Below are 20191 nucleotides of genomic sequence, written 5' to 3' on the forward strand. Positions count from 1 at the left end.
CAAGTCACAAAGTCGTTTTTAGAACAGCAAACAATAAAGTTCTTGATCACCCTCCATACAGCCCAGACTTAAGCCCCAATGATTTTTTCACATTCCCCAGAATCAAGGATACCCTAAGAGAAAAGCGCTTCCAGATGCCACCACTGAGATGAATTCTTCTTCTTCTGGGCTATTTAAGGTTTGAAACGTAAGCACAAATAACTGGAGTTACATTTTGGCCCAGTCTAAGCAGTAATCTGACCTTCATTTCTTTAACAAATCGCACTTTTTATCGACGTATTTGTTCTTTGGTAGAATTAATGCATTCAAAAGCCGAGTTATGATTACCTCAATGTTTCTACAAGTTATTTTCATTTCGCTAATAGAGATTGTCAGTCAGCTATACATTTGCCTGGTTGAGGTTTATGAATAGCATTTGTGAGGTATATTACAAAATAATGTTATTGAAAACTAGGCCCGGATGTATGATCTTCCGATGGAAATCTCTCGGGCCGGAAATCAAATGTTTGATTGTTAGATCAGATGATTACTTTTCATTCATTCGGTTTTAATATGCTTCTCGAAGCATTTGTTAGGACAATTTTAAAATTGGTTCATTTTACATTTCTTCACAGTATAAGTTTATAGGTTTTTAAAGTACAACTGTCTTGTTAAGACTATCCATTAAGCGAGGAATCCCTGCGTGCAGTGCATTTCAAGAAAGTAGTCCTGACTTGTGATACGTAATAATGAGCTTATTTCACATCCAATTTTGAAAATATTTGCATCACTGCGTTTGCCATTAAATTACAAACATTTTGAATACCCAAACTAATCACTTTTTATCGAAAATTAATTTTCCGTTTTTTAGTTAATTGTATTGGTACTGTTACTTACTATAATTAGTGACTTAGTTTTCACAAATTAAGTTGTAATGTTAACAAGGATCATTATTGTTTAAGTGCCTCTAATAATTTAAATGTCAATATAAATCTGCAAGCAAATGCAAAACCGAGAACCGAAGAGTGAGAAATACTATTAGGTAGTTCAAGGTATAAAAGTTGATAGAGAGTCTTGTTGTCTGCATAAATAAATGAATTAAAAGATGTAGAGATGGCATGTGCACACTTTTAATCTAGTTCATAAGCCATTACATGGCTTCTTTCCAAACTCAGTATACCTACGCTGTAGAGGGGCTCACCCTAAAGAACAAGGAATGCCTGAGAACATATAAAACAAAATGACGTCACAGCTCTGAGAATATAGCCGACTGGTATTTCAGCGCATCATTAATTTTACAAATTTTAATAATTAATATCTCACTCAAAAAAAACCTTACTATTCTCAGACTCGGAATTTAGCCTAATTGAGGTTTAAATTTTTTTTAAGATCGCTTCCCAAAAACGTGCAAATACTCTATTGGCATCAACCTGGTCATGAATCATACTTCAACTATCAGTTGTTTATGATGTATAGCAACTGAAATTTTTTAGGCTATGCTGCTAAGATCCAAACATATTTTAGATAAAATTAAATTCAGATTTTCAGGACAAACATGAAAACAAAATAATAACTTATACAAAAATATCCCTTTCCACATCACACTGGGACAGAGGCAATGTTCACTGAGATTAATGAGTCCGTGTAAGCTAACACCCCATTGGTTGTGGGCTTGAATGTCCTAATTTCATGTTAGAATAGTAGTACTATATACACCATCTCAAATGTGAAAACACTATACATATTAACAACATATAACAAACTACAGAATATCGCTAGCATGGGTGCCAACTCACAAAAAATATTGGGGGGCCCAAACCGGGGATCTTGCCCCAGGAAATTTTATAAGTAGTGAGTTTTAAGTTTTTTAAGCATTTCATAAGAGTCAGATGACCAACATTAGAACCTTGATAACTTGAATCTCGATATCTGGACACTCAGGAGAAAATCGACAAGCCTGACACATTTTTTCGTCACACCCATAACAAATTTTCGAGGGGGATCGGACCCCTCAGGCCCCATGGAGTCGGAACGACTGATCGCTAGTTGTTAATGCAACAGCCAATACACCATTTTTAATAAGTTGATCCACTGTGGCTAGATATCTAAGTACATATTAATGGGATCTTAATACAGTAGATTCCGTTTAATGGGCCCACTGGTTACTTGGGGCAGCCGCTTAATTGGGTCAGATCTTGAAGAACAGAACCCAATAGAGGAATATCCTAGAGTATTCTCCACTTAATTGGGACAGCATGCCGCTTTATTGGGCCATGAGTCAGCGACATAAGACTCGTGACAAAATTAAAATTTTTTGTTTTCAGTATACTATTTTTTTTATTTTCCTCCTTTGATTTACTCTTATTTTTCCTATTCTTACCCTGTTTTGAAAGCTCTGGTTGTTATATTATCCGCAAGAGGATAGGACTTAGTAAAAGACATTCATTCAGCGTCGCCCGAGGCTGTGAAAAATATTTTTTTAAAAATTTAATAATTCTTATAAATGATAATAAATTAACTAAACTCGCTGAGTTATTAATCAAATTAATAGTCGAATAAACTTATGTTGAATTATAAACATTCTTTAGTCTCCTTTCCACCAAAGTTTTTTATGCCCATAAACAAGAGAGTTTGCCTGATTGGGGCAGCCGCTTAATTGGGGCAAAGTGCACAAGTCCCGATATGTCCCAATGAACCGGAATCTACTGAAATCCCCACCATCTAAAACCTTAACAAGAAACTGCAAATAATACCTGAGAACAGAACAACAGCTAAGTAATTACAAGAATAAAACTACCAACTTTAAAAAAAATGACAGTTTAATTTTGATAGAAAGATTTTCAACCTGAGAGGCAAAGTTATGCCTTATCTTACACATTGGACAGACAATATTAAGTACAGAACAAGTAAATAAAAGCAATCAAATTGTTATTTTGGTAGGTTTACAAAAATAGCACCATTCATATCTAAATAACTCAATTCCTGATAAAAAAAGCCATTATTTAAGTCCATAAATTTTATGCATAGGTGATTGGTAATAATCAGTAAGTACAAATAGAAATGATCAAACCAGAGAATTTTCTTAATGATTTGTGGTAAAAAAAGTACATTATAATAGGCATACCACACACAGATGGACAAACATTTATTCTCGAGGAGTTTGGATCATGAAATAAAGTTCCACTAATTTTTCCAATTTTTCGTCATAAAAGCAGGTGACAAACTGTCACATTGTATTAATGGAAGCCAATCTTTCCAAATTATGCACTCAAAACCAAAAAAACATTGAAGTTATACTAAAAACTGCAAAACCTCAGGCTTAAAATCATCAATAAATATGTCATGGTGAAGGTATTCAATGGCAGAATAAAAAAATACATAGCAGAATAAAAAAACCTTCGTTTGGCAGAGAAATGAATGCTAGAAAAATAGACAGGGATACGATATTCACAGAAAAGAGAATTCACAGGTACCCTTTGATTACTATGAGTTCCTTAAACATGCTTCAATGCATGATAAGAAAATCAAACTGTGAAAAAGTTAATAGACTCCGACATTTCTCGTTTTGATAACAGATCTCATGCATAATTGTCAAAGACTTACTTCACTACCTAAAAATGATATTAGAATCACATACATTTGAGATGTGGTTTACATTTTGAACACTCCTGCTTGTTTGAATATCAATCAAAATCAGATGGTTCTTCCTACAGGGTATTCCCCTTACTGTAACAGTATTATTTAAGCCTCAACTTTTGGCTTAATGAAAACTATTTCTTGAAAATGTACAGGCATACAAAAATGTATCTGTAATATAAACTGCTTAGTGGTACATATTAATGTTGGCAAGTATGCTCTAGAAATACAAAACATGGTCATAAGGTCACAGTTTTCAATGGTTATTATCACAACAAAAACAGGAGATTTTTTTAGTCAGTTTTAAACAGCATTAATTTTTTTGAGTCGATTAAAAATTAGTTCATTTTACAAGGTATTTATCTCTGGAATTTCTATTCCACACAAATCAAAGGATGTAGGGCATAGCACATTAAGAGAATATTTCCTATGTTGCTCTTCAGAGATGAAAAAAAAAACTTACTTGCAAAACATGATTGCATAAAAAATTGCACTGCATGATGCGTTAAATAGTTAAGTATGCAGTAGTTGACTCATTTAAATCTTTTTGCCAATGCCTGAACAGCTCCTTGGCAAAATAAAGACAAACCAACCCTTTTCACATACATAACATATTACATATTTTTCATTTCCACTGCACTGAAAAGTCATGATCCAACCTCCGTTTTAGGCCAAAGATGCCATCGTACACGTAACATGTAACACACAGCCAAAAAGAGAAATAATAATAAAATTGTAAACAATACTACTGACACTACTGACATAAAATTATTGTAAGTATAAGATTCATACCAATTCTAATTTGTTAAAGACTACATCTGTATAAAAAAAAGTGTTCTTTATCAAAATCTTCAAAAAAATTGATTGAATATAAATGTTACATATAAATATGCAGCGATAAGGGGTACGAAATCCAAAGAAAAAATTAATCCAAGGATGACATTTTTGTTTGTGGTTGAAAATAAAACATGATTCAGTCCAACAACTTGTTTCATGCATGATGCGAATGTTTTGCCACAATGACAGTAATCATAAATATTTGTGTATGATGATCTTTGAAGAGAATTCAAAACAGTGCACATTATGGTACTCTTGAGTGAACTCTTTACAATATAATGTTATTCCAGAAAAAGAGAACACATGGATTCTAATATGCTAGATAAATTTTTTTAAACATGTAAAAATATTAAAATTTGAAAACATTTAAACGTTTATATCCCAAGTCACTGGTACGTCAAGTTCCTATAGAATGACCACATTGATCCCTTGACATCATGTACGTAATTTCATATTTACTATAGAAATTCCTAATTCACCAAGAAAAATGGACTACTTAAAATGGCTCACGATATTTGAATGATACCAATTGCATATAAAATTACAAATATTCAATAAGAAGGAAGGTATTATGATGCTTCTGATCTCACTAAGACAAGGAAAGTGGAATAAAAAAATGATAAATTGAATTTCCACACTGTCAGCTGCGGAGTATTATTCCCACAAAATATATTTATACAAGGCGATGGCGTCATAAAATAAATGCAAAAAATACTGCTACCTTTGAATTTCTTACATCATAAATAATGAAGATGGCAAAAAATTGTGGTAATCTATCGTAAAATTGTTTAAAAGCAATCTAAAATAAAAAAAAATGAGCTGACATCTTATGTCTTAGACATCATTTAAAAAAATTTGAGATAAAAATAGAAAACTTGTTTCATTAACTCTGTCAGTCCTCCATGTAATCATTTGAAATGATTACTGATAAAAATTTCAACAAATGCACGATGCTTAAAAACTGACTTCTGGCAATTAAGTAGCCATTTTGGGTGTACACATCACTCAACACTTGGGTGAATCAGGTGTCCCATAAATACATATATGTTTAAGTATACACAATAACATATATACATTCATATATGCTGGCAAATAAAACTGACATCGACTCCACCGAAATGCCCGATGGTATGTCACGAAATGCATTTCCACACTCGACCAATAGGAGGATGTTACGTTCAGGGAACTACAAAGGTTACATTCTTTAAGGCAGTGAAAACAACAAGTTTTCATCACCTCTTCAGACATTTTCTCAAGAACATTCTCCGCAAGGTCATTTGATTATTATGTACTAACACGACTCACCAATGAGTACAACAACAGCATTAGAATTTACCTCACTGATTTCAATGACTCAGTCCACGGGTGTTTCCGCAGCTGGGGATATATCCTCTAAGATCATTTCCGGTAAAGGTGGTGGGGAACTCTTGGAAAGAGCTTCCGACGATTCAGTCCGCGGAATTTTTGAATTCGATGGCCCGTCGTCATCGTCAGCCTTTTCTTCACACTTGGTTTCCACCGGGGTTGGCATGCTTAGATCCGTTGGTCCATCATCAACTTGATTCAGAACTTCATTTTCATCGTCAGGAGGCTTTTCTTCAGGAATGCTGCAGAAACAATTTTTAAAATCATTAATCAAGAAATAAAAAATTAATAAACCCAATCCCCAATTAATGCTGTTCCAACAGGGTAGTTTCCTTCATCAAAGAAAACGAAAGGCAGAGATTGCGATTTGTTACCCACCATTAGTGTATTCATAATATACAAATTACAGGCATCCCCCTATTACGTATGTCTCGACTTACGTAAATCTGTACTTACGTAAGTGATAACCGTATTTCAAGTGATAACGTTAATTTTCGCCTGCGAGCGCGAAGAAGTAGATATTCGCTTGTACACCCAATGGTAGAAAAAAGTTCGAACAGTTATCGATTTTTTACGTGCTAAACATAACAAAGTGACCCATTTTTACCATTCCTCGAAGGAATTTTCATTAATTTCTGTAGAAAAATCGCTTATAAATCCCAAGTCAGCAGTCAATGTGAAAATTTGCAGTTCTAGCGATGGAGGTGGTTGCGCTCACTCCTGTATGAAACAGCTTGTTATACAGCATACACACCCGAACTCAGACTTTCAACTATTATAAATTTTATCCTTAAGTTTGGACATTTCCATCTGTGGAATTAAAAGAAAACGAAGTTCGAGCAGAAATCTTTGTTGCGGAAAAGAATTGGTTAGTACCCACGTAAAGGCATTGAAATTTTGAGAGTTAGCAATGAAAGCTGCGAAAAAAGTGAAAAAAAAGTGAACACACGATATTAATTGCGAACTTGTTTACATGCTTCTGGCGACTGGGTTACCGTGTTGTATTTTGCAAAGATTTTATTAAGCTGCATTTTCTCGTTCTCTCATATATTGTGCAAATGTAAATGAATACTGTGTCATTGAAAGCTTTTCCCCACAAACTTTGTTGCACGTTAATAACTGAGTTGGCTGAATAAAAGCTCACTTTTAATTAGCTTCGTGCAATGGAAATACTCTGCGATGTTTCCAGCGAAGTAAGTATTCAAATGATGATATTTTCACGTTATTTTATTGAGATATGAGAGAATGAAAGTATGTTTGCGTGCATGAAAGATTGAGTGTATGTATGTGTGAATGTACCTAAGAATATAGTGATTTACTGATATTTTTTGTGAGTTATTTGCTCATAATCCTCAACACCCCTCCTACATGTATTAACTGTGACAGTGAAACCACCAGATTCATCAATCAACATAAAATATAAAAGGCAGAAGATAAAATGATTACCCTTAGATCGCAGTAAAACATAATGAATCAATTTAAGTATTCAGTTTAGTAATGTAGCATTGAGATGCTGTACTTTCCCGAATCCACGTGTTCGGTCAACTCGGGGAGTAATATTACGCATTTTGATTGGCAATGCTTGAGATGCAACTCTCAGACTATATTAATGTTTATTGATTTTGCATCTAATAACGTAAGAATACGCGGAAGAGTTCATGAGTATCGCAGTGAATTGAATGAAACTTCACCGAGAATTTACCGTGCATTTCTCCGCTGAGAATTCACCACACCGATCGAAATTTCTGTAGCACTAACACAGACTGTTCGACTTACGTAAATTTCGACTTCTGCAGAGTCTGCCGGAACGCATCTCTTACGTAACTCGGGGGATGCCTGTATTTGGTTTTACAAATCCCAGTTTAGACGAATGGCAATGGTCAATTTTAATCGCATTTGAAAAAGGCCAGATTGGCGCCCATGCGATGCCACTCCACGTGATGTCACAGGGACCTAGTTTCTGTACGAGTAGATAGGAGTGTTACATCGTTTGAGATTACCAATGCAACCATGAGGCAGGGAAACATCTCTTAATAATCACCCATTAAAACTGCCTATGGTCGGAAAGTTTCCTTCGTTCGATAAGGTATTAATAATCCTTAATTAAGCCGAGCGGTACCCACTAGCAGGGTACTCTGCTACCTGCTAGTAGTCTGCATCGCAGCAAAGCATGCACCCTCGCCCCAAGGTCACCTCACATGGCGACAGCGGGAACCAGAATGACATCACACGAAGTTTTCCCAGCATTCTTACTTAGCCATCGCGTTTTCGTGCGCTTGAAAATTTTTACTTTTCATTTAATTGAGAAAATATACATCATCATTAAAAGCGTGAAATGTCCAGGAATAAAAATCTTTCAATTTAGGCAATAAAAAAATAATAGGAAACTACCCTATTAGCAGTGTTCAACATAATAGGGTTTATATTTTGAGAACCTGTTCCCTTTTAAAACTCCGTACTTCCTCACTCACACTCTTGAAAATTGTGCATTTCCTAAGCCCCTAGCTCCCTTCGCATCAATTAGAGATGTATTCCGCTGTAGGAGTTTATTTTGTTTCTGAGTAGAAAATCCCTGATTCAATACTTACTCTTTTGAATGTGGTCAATAATACATGGTATAGAAGAAGAAAACTTTTCAAAACAGTTTGGCCAAGGTTTTTCTCATAGCATCATTAAATTAATTTTTGATTTAAGAACATATTGACAAAGTTCTGTACCTTATTACAAGTTTTTTTAAAATGAGTTATTCATACTGATCAACCAAGAGACTTAAAATCCTGATTTCCCATAAAAAATAGAGAATGAGTGATACCACGCACCCAGACATATGGAGTACAATACTGTACTACAGTACTTGCAGCTTGGTGAAATGTTTGAAGTCTTGTATAATCTTGTTGTGAGAAATATTTATGATAACAGTGATACTTTCTCATGGTTCTTGCTTTTTTATTTAAATCCTTTCCTAATATGCTAGCTTTTTTAAGTTTAAAAGAATCACAGAATCATAGAATCGACCATAAGACATTTTCGTAATTACCATCGAGTCAAGTTATCTACCACACAAGGATGAATTAACACCCATTACATCAGTCTTTACAGAACCTGAGACTCCAATAGCACTGTTTCAATTAGTGCTCAATTTGCAAGGAACGAATTAGGAGCATTAAACGAAGAGTGGGTGTACATTGTTAAACATAAGTTCCCCCATTTGCATGGAGAAGAATTTTCATGATGACATATAAGGAAGTTATTAAGAACAATGTCATACATAGTTGCATTTCAGGCCGGGGGATTGGGTTGGAGTGGTGGCTAGAGTGTTGGCTTCCCACCCGATGGGCTCGGGTTCAAATCCCGGCAGTGGCAGAGAATTTTCATAGACTGCCCGATCCCTGCTTGAATTTTGTGTGGAGGACATTTCAAGGACAACACTTCGTCCGTCAGATGGGACGTTAAGCCGTAGTCCCCTTGGCACCTTTCGTTAAGAGCAGGCTAATGCCGATACTGGGTTTCTCTCCACCCTTCCTTCCATACCCTTCCCTCATGGCGCAAATGACCTCAGCTGTCGGTCGCCTCCTCCTAATACCGTAACAGTTGCATTTCAGTTCCTCGTCAGCCATTAAAGTGGAAGGATGAGTCATTGGAATGTCCAAAAAAGATTCAAGGGCATTGCAGCAAACAGAAAAATGATACTCGAAGTGGGCTCAGCGGCGGATACAATGATTGTCACATGCTCTGCAAAAGGAAGCTTAATAATGGGGCCAAATGTGGAGTGTGTTGCAAATCGTTCCACTTTAGGTCATACGGCTGCAGTCTGGAAGACTGTGTGAAAGAGGCATTGTGAAAGAGGCTGGCTGTGAGTCAAAGATTGGCATGCAGAGGGAAAATGAGACAGAGCAACAAATTGAAAAACTAAAGGAAGAGCTATCAACGGCTTATCTTGAGATCAATCAATTACGGACAGAAATTGGCAGCCTAAAATAGCGACTCTCTCAGCTCAAGTCTGGTGCAAATTTTACTGAATGGAATCGACAAGGAAGATAATGCTTAGTCCTTTAATGTCCAGCAACGCCAAAGTATCAAACCCACCAGGACATGGATAAAATTGTGGCATTTTTTAGTGCACCCCCTCCCCCCCCAGAAATTCCTCCGAGCTTATCCGCACAACTTCTCCCACTAAGGACTTTTCGCGCTAAGGTTTTTTGTGCAAAGGCCCTTCGACTCAAAGTCTCCGAACTCTTGTCTCCGAACTCTGCCCTCTGAAATCTGCCAACCAAATCAGCCAACTGAACCAGCCATACCTGGAGATCAAGACTTATATAGGTAGTACGGCGGAGGAATACCTACTCCTGGTAAACACAGGAAGTGGGTGCTGAGGCATAAGAATGCAGTTTGGAGTGAGAAGTACTCCACTTGTCCTATCACAACTTTCTCTCTCCCTCCAGCACCTCATCCTACTTGTCTTTCCACTCCTTGAATTCCAATGACTTGCCTCTACCAGCTATCACGCCACTTGGCTATGTCTCCAACCCAGGAGATAGAGGAGAGAAAACCAAGTGGTACGCAGTTCTCCCCCAACCCCAGCTTGGTTGACGGACGTTTTGCAGATCTCCCAGTCAACATGGGCGCCTACCGGGAGATTTACATCGATGCAGCTAACTTGGACATCACCCTATTACCCCTCCACTCCTTTGCAACTTCCCTCCCCTCCACCCTGACACTGGTCGGAGCTCGGCTAGGCCTCTTCTTGGTTCGGCGTTCGCGATGGACAGATTGCTCGGCTGAGAGGGTGATTTCTCAAAAATCATACAGCTTGTACTTAATCTTTGGTAATATTTCCTATGGGATCATTAGTTATCATCGTTGTTTTCTGTAATAATTTTGATTTTGAATATTTCTACTTGTAATAGATATTGATTGAAAATGACTCGTCTTTTTGCGACAATTGTTTCTTTGAGTGCTGATATTCTTGTTTGTAGAGTCTTTCCCTCTAGTGACAGACGATTGGAGTTCCCTGTGTCTGGGGCGTATGTTCAGAATCTGTAAGATTTACAGACGTAACGCCAAAAAATGCAGGGGATTTGGAGGATTTTGGGGCAGAAAATCCAGGAAGGAAGGACGAGTAACAGTGCAGGATGGCCTGATTCACGTAAGGAAATGGCTATGGTGGAGAGAATGAAGGGCCAGGTGGCAGCTCCTCACAGGGGTCGGGTTATTACCAATGCACAATTTTAGCTTTATCTTTTCATTGCCATGTGGCACTTGCCTATTTGTAATGACGATCACAAATACACAAACCTGCTTGGTTCCTCAGGAACAGCATCTGCAACATCAGGAGCACAGGGTGCGGGCTCTTCCTTGGGTGGGGTCGGCTCCACTTCAGCCTCCTCCACTTTCACCGCTTCCGGTTCGCTTTCCCCTCTTGATACCTCCACTTTCACTTCAGCCAAGGTCTCCGCAGGCTTGACAACCACTTCCACTTTGGGGACACTGGGTATCACAGTTGGTATGGTGAGCACTTCAGGGGGTGCTTTGATAGGTGAAGGTGCAACCGGAGTTGTCTCCCGTTTGGGGGTGACTGTAGCTAGGACAGGGGGGGTGACAAGGTCTTTGACAAACGTCCAAAGCATACCATCGCTGTGCTCACGAGGGAACTTTGATGAAAGAGTGGCCTAGAAATATATTAAAATAAATTTTTCAATGAAAGATGTAGATGGTTCAGTTTGGTTTTTTTTCTTCAATCCTCCTCTTCTTGAGGTTAGAATTGTAATTGGACTAAAGTTTAAAACAATCATTGCCAAAATATTTAGCATAAAACCAGGTGCAATAACTTTTCTTGAGCATGAACATTACATTAAATACTTAAAATAAGAGGTTTTATTGATCCAATTACTAATACGATACCTAAATATATCGTTTTAAGAAATTTGTATTATGTACTTCAGCAGTGTCTGTCAGATGAAAGCAGCTGGAGTACCCAGAAAACTGCACTCATAAAGCATCTATACCAAAAGAAAACTCTGGCATTGGATGACGAGCTTATCGTTTGCTCTGCTTTAGGTGATTTGAGAGAATTCCACAATTATGACTAGGTTTCACCTCGTGCTGTATGCAACAACAGCCAACTTTTCCAGCACACTGGCCTAATTTCCTGAGTTTCTTGGAAAGACTGGAATTCTCTGAGTATTCCAGATTTTCTAGGTTAGTGGACCGATTTCTGAGTTTATATTAGTGCCAGTTCTCTTCCAGATTGGTTTGGGCCTTGGTTCCAAAACTACTTCCTTTCAGGCTTCTTTTTGGAAGCCTTTTACTCTAATCTAGTGCACAGTGATCAAACAGGTTTCTTTTGGTACATGTTTTTTTCGTCATTAGTTCCAGTGTCAGCTGCAACCTCAGGAACCAGTGGAACATAGAACCAAATACATAAACAGGGACCTTGGCCCATATTCTTAGTCGACCCTGTAGGGCCAACCGACCCTGGATACGTCATTAGCCCCTACATATGGCTGTTTTTGGAACTAACCGGGCCCTACTTGATGTAAGTTACCCGAACAAGCCCTACACCCTACAAAAACATGGCGGCCAAATATCGTCTGCTCATCACCTCGACTAAAGAATCTACGTTACAATGGATATTAAGGGAGACGACCTCACACAAGCCATTTTAAAATGTACAGTAACACAGTGGAAAGGTAATAATACCACTACTTTATAGCCACCAAGTTAAATAAATTATAAAATTGACTGAACTAATAAGAACAATATAGCGGTATACATCACCTTGTTTCTACGAATATATAATAATATTTTTCACATTTGGCACTTGGTATACTTTTGGGCAACCAATACTTCGTTTACATATAACCATAAAACATATTTTCATGCCACTATTTGCCACATAATAAACTTAACTACGGAAGGTGAAAGCGAATGACGAACCTTGATGATGCAACGTAAGTTCCCACGTCAATGATCATATTTGCTCTGTCCTTATTACTATCTTGTACATACCGCTTTTGAAGTAATTTAAAGACAATATGGTTCTACTTTTGGCTCGATATGAGAGTATTTGTAGCGATAATTAATGTACCAACACGACCTAGCGGATGAAACCGATTGTTTATTTACCTTGAGCCGTTGCTCTAACAATACGCCCAAAAATTATTGGATATCTTTTCTTAGTTTCATAGTTAGTTCCCATTACGCCACCAGAGTGGAAAATTGGCGCTGCGCCATCATCTACGTCATTTCAGAGAACTTGACGACGGATTCACCCCCCGCCACTTATGTAGGGTCCACTGAGAAATGCATGTAGGGGCCTTTTGGTATGTAGGGACGGATATGTAGGGTCGACTAAGAATACGGCCCCTAGAGAAAGAAGTTTCTAGAGCCATTTAAAGGACATTTTAGGAAACCCTCATACGACATGTAAAGTTAAGTATTGACTTCTCTAGTCTACATTGAGTTCTCGATCTTGGGGCAAAAATGAAATTAAAAAAACCAGAGGACTGCCCAGTGTTACTACAGATGACTGTCACATCTAATGGAGACATTTCTTTGACATTTCTAACACAGATATGTCATTTAAAATAGGTTATAATATTCCTATCTACTGAGGCAAAAGGGCAAAGCACATGTCTAATGAAAAGAATATTGTGTTTCCCAATTCCTCTTAAGTTCCGAGCATGGATTCTTTGAGCGACAATGCTATTGCAGAAGAAGTGAACAAAAAATGAATTTCCAAGCCAATCAAGCTGATATGGGATGCAATAAAAACTAAACACACACTTACCTACATACCTACTAATAACTGCAAAGAACTTACCTTTAACTTGTCTAAGTATGTGATGTTGCCCCGAAATTTTTCGGTAAAATTAATGAAATCAGGTTCACCCCTGTAAAAATCTGCACAGCGTTTCTGAAATGAAAATTGGAACTCATAAAAATATTCAAGAGATTGTATTGAATAGACTGAATTTAAAAAAATAAGGTCACAAATAAAAAAAAAACGCAACATACCATTTCATTGAGAGCATCTTGTGAAAGAAACTGATCCTGAACCACAGTGTAATTCATAAGCATGGGTTTCCCATATTCATGAGGTCGACTTTCAGGAGGAGGCATAACCCAGTAAGAAGCCACGGATGACTCCAGAGAGAGACTCTCTGCTTGGTATGGAGCTGAAAAGGGGAAAAAAATATTAAATGATTGCCTACACCCAGCAAGATTATCAGTGAATTAGTACAGGAGTCGTCATGAGTACACCAGAATTTAAATTCATAAAGAGAACAATTCTGATTTAATGTTTTTCAGGGAAAATAATACTACACCATAAAAACAGACAAATGCTAAGTCACAATTAAAGCAACAGGGTTCATACCAATTTTCCATTTCTGGTATCCCAGACTTTTTTTTCCAATTTCCAGACATAGTTTTCAAAATATCCCTGTTTTCATAACAATGCCAATGCATTCGTGTTCAGATATTTATGGGATAATGCAGCAAGGTATTTTGTGAAATAAAGTCAAGCAGCATGCAATAGTTGTAGAAGCAGAAATTACATCAAGTTGCACCAAACCTTGCCAAAAAGGGAGAAGGGCATCTAAACTCAATCCATATCCATCACGGAATGACGACACATATTGGTATTACAAATCTCAGTTTCAGTCCTGGGTGTTATACATGTGTATACATTATGTATAGTGAACTTTATTACAAATTCCACCGATAAGCAACGGCTTCTATACACTAACTAATGCCGTTCTATAACACACTAACAGTATTTTTAACCCTTTCGAGACGGCAGAGTTTTCCTCTTAGCATGACTGCTGTACTGAGCCCCAAGAGACTGTTCTCTCTCATGGTACGGAGCATTTTTGGAGGACATTCGTAAAGAAGGGTCTTACGGATAATCACAGGCTTTCAGCTCCAACCTTTTTTGAACCCTCCCAGCTCGGGCTTTGCATTATCGCAGACTCCAAGGGTAGTTGTGCTCCCTCCTTTCCGGGTTTACGGCCATATTTGTGGCATTGGTTTTCGGTCAACTTATGGATTGCTTATATGTATTTGGCATATGGATAATAGGGAAGTGCACTAATTTTTTTTATTGCTGAATTTGAAAGTTTAGCCTAAAAAAGAAACATTAGTATAGTCACTTTTATTTCCTGAATCTGGGGTATGCACTTTAAAACGTTTTGAAAGTCGGAAAATTTCATGTTGCGCTGAAACACAGTGCCTCCATCTTGATTGAGATGTGACGTCACAAGGCAGTAGTCACCAGTGGAGTAACGCCGTATTCCGTCGACTTCTTTAGCGCAGCGAGAGTTTCCGGGAATCGGTGGAGTTTGCTTCCTAAAAATGTCGGCTTGTACGGAAAATATGAATTCAAAAAAGAATCATAAATGACTTTTTGTTCCAAATTTCATCTCGACGTCAAAACAAAAGCCTTGAGAAGATATTCATTCCCGTGCCTTAAGCACAAGCCATACGGAATAAATGGGTCAAGGCTGCTCCTGACTCTTACCTATCGATGATATTCTGTTTTGAAGATCATTTGAAGGTATTGTAAGATCAAATTGATGTTTATATTATAATAATTTAATTAATAGGTACCTCAGTCATATCAGAAAGTGTGTTGAGTCAAAATGTAGCATCTTCCGCGTAGACCTATGTAATGTATAAACTGAAAGTAGTTTGGTTAAAGAATTATGGCGCGACTGTTTGTTACACGACCGAGCAAAATGCGTACTTTGCCCATGATATGTGCATATATGATAACAAACGATTTTTTTTTTTGTATACGATAACAAACGAACAAACGAAGTTAATCTTTATTTGTTGAAATTAGTACAGTTATAGGTGATACAGATATAAAGGTACACGGCAGGTCGCGCGGCGTAATTTATACTCCACTGGTGACGGGTTCATCTTGCTGATCCTAAAAATTAGCTACAATACCTCGAACTTTGAAAACTCGCAATATAGGCAGTCAAAGTACATTGTAGGAATACACGAGACGATTCTAGCCCGGAATGTACGTACAATGTTGAAATCCTTGGTTTTCAAAGATTGACGTATTTTATACGCCAGCGCGCCCGGTCCAGGGTTATCAACTTTTATTTCATCCTATTTGTTAATTGAAATTTATTTCGGAATGGTTCTTTTAGCACTGCTACTGAGGTAAACTGATAGGTACTGAGTACTAGGTACTGAGGTAAGTACTAAGTAAGTAAACTCCCTTTGGAGTAATGTGAATTACAAGTGTTCGAGATATATGGCATTTTATATTAGTTTTGTGTTCTTATTAATTATGTCTGTACGCATATTGTTGCTTGCCGCGAGCCTTTAATGGTATGTGCTCTTACAAGAGTGGTTTTCATTTTTAATGTGGAAGTTGGTCAGTATAAGCAAAGAAAAAATTAAAATTTTAGCGCACACCAACCCTTGTAGTCGTCGCATCTCTGCGTTTGTAATGACACTGCTAAAATACCTAAACGCCATTATGATGATAAAAAAATTGTCACATGTCTCTGATTGCTGCAATTAAAAATAATGGTAAACTTGACGCTGTATGATCATAATGAAGGCAACAAAATATACTGCCATGAGGAAGTCTCGAACCCTGGACCTCAGGGTGGGAGTCAAACACGCTACCACCACCCCAACTGATCCATTTAGTTTTGGTAGTTATTTTAAATTTATATATGACTTGTGAAAAGTACCGCATGAAAATTAATTAATCACAGCCTAACTAAGGCCCTAATTGAAAAAGACGGAGCAAGGTACGTGGTCTCCCCTTGTAAGCTTTAACGCCTCGCATTTCTATGGAGCGTTGAAGCTGTCCTCTTTTTTCAAAAATTCAGAGACCATAAATGCATCAAAGGTTGGTATACCATTTATAAATCGTTAGAATTTTCCTTCTCCCAACCAAGATTAACTTTTCTTGAACCCATCCTGGACAGCAAACTATTGCAACAACCAGCCAGAACGGAAATAAGGCTAACATCCCATGATTCTAGTTGCGAAGGGCGAACGTTCCGGCTGGCGTGAATACATATGCAGCGAATAAGTCTTGCAGCAAACGTCTGAAATAGGTGTATTAGTTTGACTCAGTTCTCACAAAAAAAGTTTTGGCATGATAAACGGAATTGTGCCAAAATATACCCAGCGAAAAATAAAAACCATCATCTATTTATTAAAGATTCAATGTGCTGATATTTCCATTCTATTCGGGTTTCTTCACCGCATTTGTTGTATTTTAAAGACAACAGTTTCGCCGGCGTTACATTCGGCGTCTTCAGGTCAAAGGTAAAATTTTTGGAAAATTTTTTCGCCTTTTATAGGCATAAAATTTTCCGCCTTATATAGGCGGCGGCGGCTGCTGATCCGCTGCTGCTCTCTCATTGGCCGGTTGTCCATCTCTCATTGTTGGTGGTCGGAGAATCCTCTTCCATGCAGTATGCAAGCTGTAGCCTTGATCTCTGTTGAAATTTGCGGGCGTTTTCGCTATCTCAATAGCTTCTCTGATCAAGCGAGGGAAGTATTTATTCTCTTTAGCTATTATCCTGGCGTCTTCAAAGAGGATGTTATGCCCAGGTTCACTCCAAGCATGCTCAGATATGGCTGAGAGTTGGTGCTGCTTGTTTTTCATAGCCCTCCGATGTTCCTGCAATCGGACTTTCATTGATCTGCAGGTCTCGCCAATGTAATATTTACCACATGAGCAATGCACTCGATATATACCCTCATAATGGTCCATTGGGAGTTTGTCCTTCGCTCCGGGTAGCATGTCTGATATCTTTGCCACGCAATTGAAACGTGTAATTACGTTGTGTTTTCTGAGCATTCTGGCAATCTTTTCTGATGTGCCCGCCACAAAGGGAATTGTGGCATATGCTTCCAGCTCGGGCCGGCTCTCTGCCTCAGAGGTCCTTTTTGGGGCTGCGTCTTTGTTCTCCTGCTCCACAAATCTTCTATTCAACATGCTACTGCTGTAGCCATTCCTTACCAGCACTTCAATGAGATGCTTCTTCTCCGCAGATAGTGACTCGGTGTCTGAGATGGCATAGGCACGATGTATTAATGTTGCCACCAAGGAGATTTTTTGCACTGGGTGGTGGTGCGAAGAAGCGTCTTCGAAAAAAGGCTATGAAAAACAAGCAGCACCAACTCTCAGCCATATCTGAGCATGCTTGGAGTGAACCTGGGCATAACATCCTCTTTGAAGACGCCAGGATAATAGCTAAAGAGAATAAATACTTCCCTCGCTTGATCAGAGAAGCTATTGAGATAGCGAAAACGCCCGCAAATTTCAACAGAGATCAAGGCAAAAGCTTGCATACTGCATGGAAGAGGATTCTCCGACCACCAACAATGAGAGATGGACAACCGGCCAATGAGAGAGAGGCAGCGGATCAGCAGCCGCCGCCGCCTATATAAGGCGGAAAATTTTATGCCTATAAAAGGCGAAAAAATTTTCCAAAAATTTTACCTTTGACCTGAAGACGCCGACTGTAACGCCGGCGAAACTGTTGTCTTTAAAATACAACAAACGCGGTGAAGAAACCCGAATAGAATGGAAATATCATCAAACCAACGCCGCGAAAATCTTCGAACCTACATTATTCGCCTCTACGGGGAGGAGATTCATCGGAAGATACGGAGTTTCGAGAAACTTCGGAAAAGGAGAGTATAGCTGATGTCTTCTTTGGCCTTCCTCCAACGCTGCGGAGACCCAAACACCCTGCCATCTTGTGTCAACGTCAAACACCATCTCAACACGCGTGCTGCCAAGAGAATTCTCCGACGCACCAGCGAAGCATTGCTCAGAGAAAGAGTGCACCACACTCGTGGCGCCCTCCATTTCTGCTCGAAGGAAATCTACAATGCTCATATGGAGTTAAGCAATATCTTGTCCACTGCCGACTGGGATACTATTGACAAAATAACCTACGAGTCATCCCGCATCACTCAAGCCACGGTACGGGAAACGCAGATCAAGAAATTTGAAAAACTGAGAAGCAGGCAACATCCAGTTCATGATCCTGTAAAGGGCCGTTCCGTATTCAACCTTATAGACGAAACCTTGGATTGTGCCACAGAAAGCATTCTAGCGAAAGGTTTCAACTTCGCCATTGCTCCTAAGACAATTCCGAAAGAAAAAATCATCACCGGAGTTGAATCCGCCATCCGGAAGCTTCCAAAAGGGATTGCAGATGAGATAAGGGAAGACGTGGGGAGTATCCTCCGCAAATCAAGACCACCGAGACCGAATATAACAGCTGCAGAGAGACGAGCGTTAAGAAAGCTCCAGGACAATGGTAATATTCTCATATTACCCGCAGATAAAGGGAACGCTACTGTTTTGATGCGAAAGGAAGACTATGAAAAGAAAATATTATCTCTTCTCCAGGAGCAAACCTACAGAAAGATGAAGGCCGATCCAACAAGCAAATTGGAACGAAATACCAGGGCCATCATCAAGAGTTCATCCATTCCAAGAGAATATCAACGAGGCCTCCTCCCTTCGGCTGCGAAACCACCGAGACTATACGGCCTACCAAAAATCCACAAAGAAAACGTACCTCTGAGGCCGATTGTGAGTCAAATCGACGCCCCAACTTACTGGCTATCTGTAGCGATGGCTACGCTAAATAACACACTTCGGTTATCTGCGGAGAGGCGTTTATTGTGACTTGACAATACAGAACTGAACTTGGGTAGCCCAGATGGCTAGCTTATATACATGCGGCGAATATTCTGGAACGCCGCGCCGGATCTTCCTCGAACCTTCTAGAATTCCTGAAAAGATATAGGAAAAAATACCGGCCGGCGCCAGGACTCGAACGCGCGCCGTCCGATTAGTAGGCGGACACTTATCCACTGGTCCAACTCTACATTGTGGCGGACGATGCGCCACACTACTCCCCCCCTTGGAGGAGAGACAGAGAGTTGGCAACAAAACGTTCTGGAGGACGGACGGCGCGGCCGGAGCGAGTGGTGGTATCTGGTGACGGAGTCGGCGGAGGGTCCTCCTCCAGAAGATGGGCTGGCTTGAGACGGTCGATTGATATAGTGGCTGGTTTGCCATTGATGTACAGGGTATACGTCTTCTCACCGCGGCTGAGGACAGGATATGGTCCCGCGTAAGGTGGTTGCAGGGCTGGCCGCAAAGCGTCTTGGCGGACAAAGACCTGGGAGGATGTGGCCAAGTCCTTGTGGATGAAGACACGCTGCGATGAGATGTGGCGTGACGCAGGGGTCGGACGCAGCTGGCTCATGTGGTTACGCAGCTGAGAAACAAGATCCTGGGAGTCCAGATGCTGGGCAGAGTCGACAAAGAAGTCCCCGGGAAGACGCAGTTGCTCCCCGAAGAGGA

General features: G+C 39.2%; 1 protein-coding gene across 3 annotated transcripts in view; it reads right to left on the reverse strand.

Moving 5' to 3' along the window:
• Positions 1 to 2780: 2780 nt before the first annotated feature.
• The window catches only part of LOC124169785 (MPN domain-containing protein-like), a 42284-nt gene continuing 24873 nt past the window's right edge, over positions 2781 to 20191 (reverse strand). For all 3 annotated transcript variants that reach the window (XM_046548534.1, XM_046548536.1, XM_046548535.1), the window contains 4 exons: positions 13834 to 13994; positions 13640 to 13732; positions 11113 to 11486; positions 2781 to 6059 (listed from right to left, as the gene is read on the reverse strand). In XM_046548534.1, the coding sequence (XP_046404490.1) occupies positions 5807 to 6059; positions 11113 to 11486; positions 13640 to 13732; positions 13834 to 13994 (881 nt within the window). In that variant the 3' untranslated portion in view covers positions 2781 to 5806. The remainder of the gene's footprint in view (positions 6060 to 11112; positions 11487 to 13639; positions 13733 to 13833; positions 13995 to 20191) is intronic.

This window comes from Ischnura elegans, chromosome 12, assembly GCF_921293095.1.
Source record: "Ischnura elegans chromosome 12, ioIscEleg1.1, whole genome shotgun sequence".
NCBI lineage: Eukaryota > Metazoa > Arthropoda > Insecta > Odonata > Coenagrionidae > Ischnura > Ischnura elegans.